Raw genomic sequence first — 12,021 nt, 5'->3', positions numbered from 1 at the left:
CCCTCTCCACAGAAAACAGGGTGGACCCACCCACTGTTTGGCCCTGATCACTACCTGCTTTCTGGTACCCTCTAGGCTTTCCCAGTGACTTACCAGGCCCCCCCAGCTGCAGCATGCCAGTCAGAAAGGCCCCCGCAGGCAGAGGGCATGCCTGGGAGGCAGCAGTGTTTACGACCTAGCTCCACGTAGGCCCTACAACATCTACCATGTGTTCCCCAACCAGTCTGATTTTAAAACACATCAATGGAGACCATGGAAAACTGGGTTTCCTCTACATTTATTTCAACTGCTAAATGATTAACAACAACCACAACTTCTTAGATTAAAAAAAAGAAAAAAAACCCAAAGCTTCCATTTTGTAACATCACAAACGTCTTCTAGGTTTTACCAAGGACCAAAAACGCTAAATTTCTCTATATGATTTCCAGTGATGGAAACAAGGCAGAGACAGTAAGCACCCAAAGTGGTGAGTTAGCACTTTCCGGATGCCTGTCGTCCTCATGGAAGAGACCCTGGAACTAGAATGACAGAAAAGACACTGTGACTTTGACAAGGCTATGCAACTGCACATCGCACTTGCTCACGCGTGCTCCCCGTAGAGCGGTCTCTGCTGGAGAGGGCAAGGGCGGGCACAGAGGGCCAGCGCGCTGGTCCCCAGCTGACAGCTGGCACAGGGACGCACCACCACGCTCCTCCCCGGCCCACGCAATGCCTTCACTGCCTCAATGCCAACTCCACAGAAGCGCCACCTGAGTGCTTACAGGACTTTCCAGGCTCAAGAAGTAGGTGCTCCCTTTGACGACTGCCAAAGGCTCACAGTGTCAGCTCAAAGCAGGACACCCCCAGGAGGAGGAGTGGCAGGAGGCTGTGGGAACAGGGCTCAAACCCCGGGAATTCCTAAAGTATTTTACTTATAAATAAAAGCAGAGAAAGCCAAGGATGAGCATACTAGGACAAAGCGAATATGATGGTCAAAGCTACGCTTGAAGAAAGAGCCAGGACCCATGCTGGGGGGTGCACACCTCACTCAGCACCAAAGCGTGCTGTGAAAGGCCATGCGGGATCGAGGCCCTGTTCTCAGAGTTCTATCCCTTTACCTGACCCCCAGCCAATGTGGAAGGCTGTTGGAAAGATTAGAAGAGAAAGGAGGTGAACCCCCATAGCTGTGGTTCCCCCAAACCACACCACCCCTGCAGGCTATTTCAACTCTGCTGAAGAACCTCCAGCATGTCCGTGGCCATAAAGATCTGCCAGTTTCCAAAGCAACAAAAGTGACCAGAAGCAAGCAGAGCCCTGGGGACTACCCGTGGCATGAAGAAGGGCAACATCAGGCTGGCACGTAAGATGCTGGCACAGGCCCGTGACGCTGTGCTGGTGAGTGTGGGCCAGACAGACAAGACAGATCCAGAGAAGCCTGGGACTACAGCCCAGGAGGTCTCGGGCTTTGAGAAAGCAAGGATTTCACAACAGCCAATACAAGTGGCTGACAGGGAAACTCACTGCTGTGTCCCCCAAGCTTATAGTATCAGCAGGATCCTGTTTTCCAGACTTTAGCATGTATTTAAAACTTCAACACTGCTTCTTTATGAGGAAGGGCTGAGAGATTCCCACAGCCTGAGAATTTCGCATGTAGTTGCAAGAGGCAGAGTGCGAGAAGCTGGAAGGGGCGGCAATCATATGCCTTGAAATAGCAAACAGCTGCAGAGCCCACCCCAAGAGGATCCTTTCTGCTCTGTACAAAGGCCCTAATAAAACAATTCTTTACACTGCCACACATGCAAAAAATGAAGAGTCTTGAAGAGTTTACACCTCCCACCCCTTTGTAGGAGAGACTCCATATGTGGTTTAAAAAAAAAAACAACTAGTTTGCTTTGTGGATTCTAAGAGACACGTAAATTTGGGGAAAGTTTCATCGGTGTAATGATTACTCCCCACTGAATACAGCTGCTGAATACATTGCTGAAATTTCGTTAAGTCTCTTGGGATGCATTTAAGAGATGAGACTCCATAAATAACACGTTCATCGAATCCAGTACCTCCACTTGTTTAAAGAGCTTCAGCACTCCGACTGACAGCTATGGTACCAGAGCACAGACCTCATTATTACTGATTTATATTCCCTATTTAAATTTGAGAAGATACGATCTGTGACTGTTTCGGTATCAAGTTTGCTAGCAGATCACTTTTAGAGAGCAATGTGTCCAGGGACAGGAAAACCGACAGGAGCTGGTTCCTGAGCACTTAAAGGGCGCTGGTGCTTTCAAGGGCAGCCCCACCTTCTGAGTGGAACCAGGGGAGACTTGGAGAAGACTTGCTGCCAAAAGCATTTGGAAGAGGGTGAAAGGCAAAAGCAGATTGGAAATGGTGCGTTCTTTTTTTAAGAAAAAGAAAAGCCAGCGGGTGGAACCTCCGCACCAGAAACTGCAGAGACGTTTGTTTTTTGTGTACACACCAAACCTACTTGGGCACTGGTTCCAGGGCAGATCCGGGACAGAGGTGGCGTTTTAAGAGTAATTGCTGCTTCAAGCCTTATCTTTCTCACCAATGGTTTTCATCTATTCAGGGAGAGAACGATTTTGTTCAAAACTGAGATGGAAATTATGGGTGGGGAGGACAACTAAAAGGAGAGGAGAAAGATAGGATATTTATAGGCCAAAGGCCCCGCAGAAGGAAAAGGATTTGAAGACCCTAAGAAAGGGATGAGGCAGAGTGGCGTCCTCTGCAGCACCAGCTTCCAGGTCACCCTTACACTTCCAAGACACCAGGCCGCTCCCGTGGTGGCTTGTTTCCACAAGATGGCCACGTACAGTCGCACCTGGGAGCCCAGTGCTGAGGCCGCACCATGGGATGTGTGCAGTGGCGCTTGGCGAGCATGGGGCTCGTTCCTTCAGCCTGGAAGGTGAGAGGTGGGACACATCCACATCCAAACACTCCTTGTTTCCCTCACAAAATTTTATGATCTTTTGGGGGGAGTGATATTTTGATGTTTGGGTTTTGAGTGGGGCACACTAACTTTTCTAGAGGAAGCGTCTCTGTGTACCAGAACATCAGCTTAGGCAGAATGCCCCCCACACTAGCTCACACACATACCTATTTGTTGGCCCGTTTGTGTCTGTACATCTGCATCATCCTCTGACGGAACACGTCAAACGTGTCTTCTTTGTGCTCCTGCCCGTCGGCACCCAACCCCTCCCCTTCCGAGGCAGTTCCCCTAAGGAGCAAAATGGAGAGTTAGCCACACCTGAGCCCAGAGCCCGGCCACCAGGAGATGGAAAATAGCCTGAGCCATCAGAGTGGGACAGAGGTATGAGGGACACACAACAGTGACAGCAAGGGAGGGGGAAAATAAAGACACAATTCACAGTGGGGAACAAGGGATACTCACCCGTGCAGGCATGCAAACTTTCTGAGAAGGGTGCTCAGAAGCCAGCCCCTGATTACAGCAGAAAGCCTCCCCAGCAGGTGCTAAGCTCAATTTTAACTGAAATGCTTGCTGGATGCTAATGGGGCTTAATAAACTCTGGGCCGTGCTCTACCCTGGCTAGTCTTCATGTGGGCTCCTGGAAAAGGGAAGTGGCTCTTAGCGTAACTACCCAGCATTACCACTCAAGCTTTTATGATAATAATGAATGTGGCCAAATGCCAGGGACCAAGTCTATGCAAGTGCAGCAAGGAGCTGTGTGAACACCTGCATATGTAAATGATCTGCTATAAGCCATGTTTGACATGAAGGAAACCAAGAATCAGGCTGCAGGTCAAAGGACTTAGGACCAGAATCCCACAGAAAGCCTCATCTCCCCAGGCACGGTTGCCCATCCCCACCCCTGGCCCCCAGCGCCCACTGCGTACACGCTGACGGGCTCCCTGATGCCCTTCCCACAGGAGCCCAGGCCGTGGCCCTCCTTCCAGCCCATCTTCTGTAGCATCTGGAACCCCAGGTTCTTGTCGGTCAGTTTCTGCTGGGCGAAATCAAAGTCCTGGGGTTTCTGAGGAGAGAGAAGAGTGTGGCATGTGAGGTGCAGCAAAGCCCCTGGAGCAAGGGTCTGCGTGGGTTACACCTGGACATGGTCCAGTACTAACACCCCTAATGCCTCCCTGACTCCACAGATGCTCAAGATCAAGCCATGGTCCTGGCAACATTCCCTGGGTGGGTTGAGACCTCTAAAGGTTGTAGGTCACCAGCTTGAGGTATCCATCCCCACAGAACCACGCCAGACCAGCCTCTCAGGCTTCACCGTGACCACTCTTGTTGCAGTGTTGAGGCTGTGAATTAAACTTCGTGAGAGGATGGTGGGTCCTGGGGCCAAAGGGTGAGTAGGAAGAGCCCAGAGTGGAGACCTGGATAAAGAGAGTGGCCCTGTGATGACCAGAGGGCATATCCCAGGCTGAGGGACACAGGGCACAGGACCTGAGGCAGGAAGGCCCCTGGAGTGCAGGAGTCAGAGGGGCAGCAGGGCTAAGGCAGGAGGGATCCAGAAAGGCAGTGGAGAGAGGCTGTACAGAAAAATCGGTTCAAAGGGTCCTCCCTATTTGACCCCCACTCCTCTCCCACTGCTTCATTCATTCTCATGGGCTTCCAAAACTCTGAGCAGTGACCCCATCCTGGAAGCTTCCCTGGCTGCCCTCAGGCATTACTCAGCAAACCTGACTGACCTATGTGTCTGTCTGGTCCTTCCCAGGTCTGGAGCTCTGAAGGCTCCCCAAGGGCAGGGACCGGGTTTTACTTGGACTCTGGGGTCCATGTCTAGCACAGAGCAGACCTCACTGAGAGCCAGTGCAGCTGGGAAGAAGGATGGGGCCTGGGAAAGACCCTGTGGATGGAAAGGTAAGAAGCCCTAGAGGAAGTCTGGGCTCCAGAGCTGACTGTGGGAAGACAAATTAAAAAGCCTAGAGGCCTCTGGAGGAGGAGCCTGCCCCGTGTGAGCAAAGGGAATTTCCATTCACTCATGAATATTCATTAGCACCCACAGTGTGCTGGAACCGCTGGGCAGCTGGGGGCTCAGAGTCCCTGCCGCCTGAGCCTGTTTCTTTAATCCGTTTACTAAACACTGAACACAGCCTGTCCCCAGGGCCTCACATGCTCCCAGGGAGAAGGTTCCTCTGTCCTGATCAATGCAGCTGGGAGTAGTGGAGAGGGTCTGAGCAGGGGAAGTGTGGGAGGGGAAGAGGATGGGGAAGGCAGAGGGAAGGCTGGCCACGGGTCCCCAAATGGCAGGCTTGCATCCCCCTTCAGGAAAGCTGTTCAGGTGGGAGCAACAGGAGGAACAGGGGTCCACTCAGCTGGACAGATCTTTGTGAGTGTTCAACTGTGTCTAAGAATCACCCTGCCTGGTTTCCTGGGGCTGGAGCAAAGCCATGCACCATAGGCCAGGCTGAGGTGTGCACAGAGAGCTGCAGGGGAGACCTCCCCCCTGCCTGCAGTCACCCCAAAGAGAGACCCATGTTTGCAGGACACCAGCTGGCTGCACACCGGGTTAACACACATTTCATTTAATCCTCAAGGTATCTCCTACATGCAGGATAGGTGCAACTGCCCCACTTTACAGATGTAAAAACAGAACCCCAGGATTCACATGCCAAGATTAGATGGCCAGGCTGAGCCTGAAAAGGCTGCCTTCTCAGCAGGCTGTGCCTCACCCAGGCCACCAGATGGGTACCCGGGTGCTGGGTCAGCTTAAAACCCAACACAGCTGTTAAGACCACAAGCTTCGGGTACAGGAAGGTCCCTGCTCTCAGCTGTAACTGGGGTCACACTGACGCTTCCTCTGGCCATTGATATTGACGCAATGCACTCAGAACAGGTCTGAGCCACAACTTGGGCTTTGCTCACCCCCTGACAGCAGCAGAGACCTCGCCTGGTTCCCCACTCACCTTCCTGACCTCTAGAGACCTGTGATGTCCCCACATGTATCCCAGGTGAGCTTGTCTAGCCTCACCTGCCCCGACATGTGTCAGCCCAGCTGTCTGGAGTGTGCCCCCTTCTCCTTCCAATGACCTGCTCCCACAGGGGCTCCCCATTTCAGTCAATGGCAGCTCCATTCTCTTAACTGTCCAGGCCGACAACCCTGGAGTCACCCTGGACTCTTGGCTTTCTCTTCCACATCCAATTCATGAGCAAGTCCCACCAACTCCACCTTCACCTCTCCTGGCCCCCCGGCTCTGCCTCACCCCCCACCCCACAGGCTGCTCTCAACACAGCAGCCATAGTGGCCATGTCTTCCACCCAAATCCCCACCGTGGTTCTCCAATGCCTCTCCCAAAGAAGGGGCCACAGTGCTGACATCCATCTACAAGCCCTATGTGACCTGGGTGCTTGCCACCTCTACTTCCTCACCCCATCACTCCATTCTAGGCACAAAGGGCTCCCTACTGACCTGTGACTGATCTGGGGCTTCTCCTAGGCCTCCCTGCTTAAAGGGTACCCCCCAACCCACCTTATTCCTTGTCTCCCTTTGACCTGCTTCTCTGCACCCACAGCACCCACCATTCCTGGTCCTGCACATTTCTGTTGCTGCCAGCCCCGCTCATGGCTGCCTCTAGGTGGGCAGATGGAGCTGGGAGCACAAGAGGTGCTGACCAGTTAATAAACACACACACGCACGCACATGTACTCGGCGTACTAGCAAAGTAGCACACTCTTTTAACCACAATTATAGTCTACTAAATCTGAACTTCTCATTGGCTGAGACATTATCTTGTTCATCTCTCCAATCCATTGCACATATCAGGCCTCACACGTCCATTAAATAGACTAATTACTCCCTCTTGTGGTTTTGGGCAATGCAAAACACTTTTAAGAAGTCCCGAGGGGCTTCCCTGGTGGCGCAGTGGTTGAGAGTCTGCCTGCCAATGCAGGAGACACGGGTTCGAGCACTGGTCTGGGAGGATCCCACATGCCGCAGAGCAACTAAGCCCGTGTGCAACAACTACTGAGCCTGCGCGTCTGGAGCCTGTGCTCCGCAACAAGAGAGGCCGCGACAGTGAGAGGCCCGCACACCGCGATGAAGAGTGGCCCCCACTCGCCGCAACTAGAGAAAGCCCTCGCACAGAAACGAAGACCCAACACAACCAAAAATAATAAATAAATAAATAAAAATTAAAAATAAATAAATAAATACAGGCTGTTGTTAACTGACAAGAGGCTTGTGCTTAAAAAAATATGAAGTCCCGGGAGAGAAAAGGCTGTGTGTTGTGCTTTGTATGCTGACACCTGGCCTGAAGTATGAGTATAGTAGCTTAGTCACGCCAGTGCCCTTTGGAACTCTGGCAAACTCTGACTACGTCACACGTAAGGACTCACAGCCACGCTCACCTTCTTCTTGGTCACGGGACGACCCCGAGGCCTGTCATAAGCAATTCGAACTGGTTCGTGAACTGGAAGACAAAAGAAATGTATATATACACATATATGTACTTTCCCCGAATTATTTAGAAGATGAGGGTGCTGTAGTTTGGGCTTATAGCCCCTCTGCTGACAGAAGGTGGCTAGGAGCTGCACCACAGGGCCAGCCATTCGGCCCTGGCTCCTCTAAGGAATCGTGTGACCCACAGAGTGCAGAGGCAGAACAGAGGCTCAACTGAGGGCTGCCTTGCAGTGGGAGAGTCTACCTAAGTGTGACTCCCACGTTTATGACGAAGGACCTGACACGTGGATCATTTTCCATGACCGTAGGAATACATTTTGCTTCAACAAATGAGCTATTTGCAACACCGTGCCCTCCTCATGTCCCTGCGACTGTTCCATAGATAGAGAAGTAAAGTCCACTCAGAACTTTCTAGTAAAAACAACCATGCTTCTCATACACAGCACCACATCACATTATTATTGTTATTATTATATTTGACAAAGGAGATATCAGCAGGTCTGGTACTATCTCATCAACCACCCTATCAAAATAACTGAGAGCTTCTAAAGTAGAAAGAATTCCACTTTCCCCCCATGAAAGCCATCTTAACAAGCATTCTGATGTGCTACCACACTGTGATAAGTTCTGAAGGACATAAGAGTTTAGTAGAACAGTTAGAAGTCCATTGCAACACCAAGGTTTCCAAACACAAACCACGAGAACTGTTCCTTTAGCAGGAGAAACTATACTGACACTGCTGGGTGTGAATATGATGGTCTCAATAACGTAGCACACACAGGCTCTCCGCACACGATGGAGGCCTGTTCACCAAAACCACCTGCCACACAAGCGTCGCAGCATCAGCTCCACGCAGGCCCGGCTGTGTGGAGACCTGGGTGGGCAGCGAGCAGCCCAACAAAAGGCGGGACATGATGTGGTTCACCTACTGACAGTCTAGAAAAGGCAAAACCACAAGGCCAGAAGATGGTCAGTGGTTGCCCTGGCTGGGTAGAGGAGGAAACTGCAGAGGGACACAGAGACACTTCTCGGACGAGCTCCAGCTAGGCCATACTGGGGGGCTCATGCCTATACACCTTTGCCAAAACTCCGTGAACTGTCCACTTGAAAAGGGTGCACCTTTACTGCTGGTAAATTGTACCTCAAGAACCTTGACCTTCCCCACAGGTAGGTAGGAGATGGTCTTCCATGGCCAAGGCTGGCAGAGCATGGGTTGCACAGCTCCCACTAACCGCTGCCCAAGACTGGTCCCGGTCCGTGTCCTCCTGCCTCATCGTCACTAAGCAGTCATCACTACCCTGGGGTCTTCGGGGGGGTGGGGGCACTCAGAAAGCTGGGCACGCCTCAAGATCACAGGCAGGAAACAGCCAAGATGACCCAGGCCCATTTCTTCCACAGCCAGGACTCCCCTGTTGGAAGCTGAGCAATAATGGAAAATAACAAGCAGCATGTGGGGTGCTAGAAGCCAAACACAGCATCTCCTTAGAATGCCAACCTCAGACCAACTGGAAACGTCAGTTTCTCATGAACGTTTTGGACTGTGTGCAAAACCAATAGGACTATTTTAGGTTAAAAACATAAGACTGAAGAACTCCATGTTGTGTTGGCCCTGGGAGTGTTCTGGAAGGTAATGTCCAGGTTAGCTGGAGCAATCAGAGGCGGAAAGGGTGACAGGGGCCAGCTGGTCATCTTGCACCTGAACTTGGGCTGAGGGCCAGGTAAATTCTTCAAAACAGTCAGACAACGTCTCCACAATTTTTCATGGCCCACAACCGAGCACCATGACTCCTCCTCAGGTGTTAAACAGAAGACCGTGCTGGGGGCACTGTGTCGATAGCCAGGCACTCACCTTTGGGCTCCTGGATGAGACACAGCCTCTTGGGAGCCGGAATCATGCCGACCTTCAACGACTTGCTGCTGACTCTCTTCCGGGGGAAGCAGGCCCCTGAGGAGGACTGTGACAGGGCAGGCGCACCAGCCGGGCCATCCTCGGCCACCTCGCTCAGGAGGCCATCAGCTGGGGGGATGCCCTCCGAGCCCTCGGACTTGGTCGACCCTCCTGCCGGCCTGGAGGCCCCTCCAGGAGTGGGGGCCTCCTCACCCCTTTCCTCGTCCTCCTCCTCATCCTCCTCCTCGCCCTCATCTTCCTCAGGCATCACCTCTGGGCTCTCCAGCTCAGCCTCGTGCTGAGAGGGCTCATCCTCAAACTCTCCTTCCCCCTCCATGGGCTCCAGGGGGCTCTCCTGAGAATCGGCGCTCTTGCTGGCATGAAGGTTCAGCGGAGATGACGTAAAGCAAATCGATGGGCACAGTTCAAATACTTTCTTTCGATAGAATTTGAAAGCTGAACTGTTTTGGTCATGTAGAAACCTGGGATAAAGATGAAATACATTGGTTAACCAGAGGGTTCTCTATAAACATTCCTATTTTCTGAAACTGTCCAAATGGACCTGACAAAGCTAGGGGTGGGACAAAGAAGCAAACGCATGACCTCTTTCCACCAGCTGTGGCTGATGGGCAGCTTTACAATGAGATAGAAGGCTTGAAGAGTATTAGTAATTTAACGAAGGAGCCAGAACATAAGAGGCCTAATTGCTTTCTGGGGGAGGGAGCTGTAGGAACAAGGTATGCAGGGACGACCAGAGAACATGCTAGAACGAGCTCTAACACTACAGCCAGGAGATCCGACCTGGGCCTTACCTCATCTCTTTCTGATTACATCACCGGCCACTCTGGGCCTGTGTGTGCTCACTGTGACTCTCTGGTTCCTCCCATACTCCAGCCATGAGATGGAGAGAGGTGTGTCACCTCCTGCCTCATGTCATGCAGCAAAGCTGCGTGAATGTGCTGGCAAAAAGGCCTCTCTGAGCCTCGGAGTCCAATGGCCCTAGCCACAGCTTGGAGCTGCGGCTGGTGTAGGAAACCAAAAACACACAAAATTTACTTGGGCCAAAGGAAAGACAGCCCTTGTTCTTGGACAGGACAACTCAGGCTCATAACGAAGTCAATTCTCCCTTAATTAAATATTAATGTATAAAAGTAAAAGCATCATTTTTTTCTGGATCTGAACATGATTCTTAAGTTCATATAGAAACATGAGTATGTAAGACTATCTAGGAAACCCCTGAACAAGATCAACAAGGGGCCCAGTTCCACCAGGTATTACAAGGTGTGCGAAGCCTCTATAGTTAAAACAGCGTGCTACTTGTCTATGGACAGACAGACCAAGAAAAAGGCCAGAAACACAGTATCTGATGAAGGTGCCCTCTCAAACCACTGTGAAAAAGAATAGTCTTTTCAACGAATGGTGTTGGGACAACTGGGCAGCTTTTTACAAAAATATTTAAATTGGATCTATGCTGTACTCTCTGCTCCTGAATAACCCTACACCGATCAGAGATCTAAATGTAAAAACCAAGCCATACAAGTTGTAGAAGAAAATACATAAATGTCTTTATAATCTGAGTGTAGGGAGATTCTTTCTAACTGTAACTCTGTATCCAGGTGCAACGAGATAAAACTGAGAAATTTGACTACATCAAACGTTTCTGCGCTGCAAAACATACCATAAGTAACGTGAAAGATAAATATCCAACTATGAAGGAAATAGATACAATTACATTACAGGTAAAAGGTCAGAGAAACTAGAAAGAATAAATCCAAAAAGCCCAATCAAGAAAAGGGCAAAGATTAAGAACTTCTGCCCTCCAAAAGACACTGCTAGAATGAGAAAACAAGTCACAGACTGGGAGAAATTATCTGCAGACCACACACTTGACAAATAACTTGTATCAAGAATATATAACAGGGCTTCCTTGGTGGTGCAGTGGTTGAGAGTCTGCCTGCCAATGCAGCGGACACGGGTTCGAGCCCTGGTCTGGGAAGATCCCACATGCCGCGGAGCAACTGGGCCCGTGAGCCACAACTGCTGAGCCTGCGCGTCTGGAGCCTGTGCTCCCAACAAGAGAGGCCACGATAGTGAGAGGCCCGCGCACCGCGATGAAGAGTGGCCCCCGCTCACTGCAACTAGAGGAAGCCCGCACGCAGCAACAAAGACCCAATGCAGCCAAAAATAAATTAATAAAAAAAACTTATTAGACAAATATGTGCAGTTTATGGCATGTCAATTATACCTCAACAAAACTTTTTTTTAAAAAAGGGCAAATGATATGAACAGTTTACAGAAAGATATTCAAAGGACACAAGTTTATGAAAAGAGGTTCAATTTCACTCATAAGAAAAACGCAAACTAAAACTTCACTGAGAAAATTAGAAATTCCTCACCAATCCCACTGGCTCAAAGGCATGCCAAAAGGTGGGGGGTGGGGACAGGCACTCATGACACTCCTAGGAGAGTGGCCCTCAGGGAGGGGAATTTGCACTAACAAAACTTAGTTTGCATTGAACTATGATTCAACAATCCCCTTCTGGAAGATACCCAAAAATTCTCACCACAAACACAGAGATTGTGTGTAAGGCCAAACTAGAAGTGTGCGCTTAGCCACTACTGGGTCCCAGAAATGCTCCAGGAAATGTAAAGTTTTTAACTGTATTCTTAACTAAGCTGAGGCACGACTCTCCAGCACGTTGGGAGCAGGGTGAGGGCCCGGAACCCCTAGCTGGCAATAGGACACAATCCACACAGCGTGGGAACCCC

At 50.7% G+C, this 12,021-nt stretch overlaps 1 protein-coding gene across 8 annotated transcripts in view; it reads right to left on the bottom strand.

Annotated features, from left to right (window-relative positions):
* Positions 1-274: 274 nt before the first annotated feature.
* The window catches only part of SUGP2 (SURP and G-patch domain containing 2), a 29,993-nt gene continuing 18,246 nt past the window's right edge, over positions 275-12,021 (bottom strand). For 3 of the 8 annotated variants that reach the window (XM_059918049.1, XM_059918048.1, XM_059918050.1), the window contains exons 7-10: positions 9,214-9,734; positions 7,313-7,374; positions 3,850-3,986; positions 275-3,211 (exon numbers count right to left, since the gene is read on the bottom strand). In XM_059918049.1, coding sequence (XP_059774032.1) covers positions 3,091-3,211; positions 3,850-3,986; positions 7,313-7,374; positions 9,214-9,734 — 841 coding nt within the window. In that variant the 3' untranslated portion in view covers positions 275-3,090. The remainder of the gene's footprint in view (positions 3,212-3,849; positions 3,987-7,312; positions 7,375-9,213; positions 9,735-12,021) is intronic. The other 5 variants (XR_009502517.1, XR_009502518.1, XM_059918046.1 and 2 more) reach the window with 5 other exon arrangements.

This window comes from Balaenoptera ricei, chromosome 3 (genome assembly GCF_028023285.1).
Source record: "Balaenoptera ricei isolate mBalRic1 chromosome 3, mBalRic1.hap2, whole genome shotgun sequence".
In the NCBI taxonomy this organism is placed as follows: Eukaryota; Metazoa; Chordata; class Mammalia; order Artiodactyla; family Balaenopteridae; genus Balaenoptera; species Balaenoptera ricei.
Note: the sequence above shows the minus strand (reverse complement) of the source record. Positions and strands in the feature narration are given on the sequence as shown.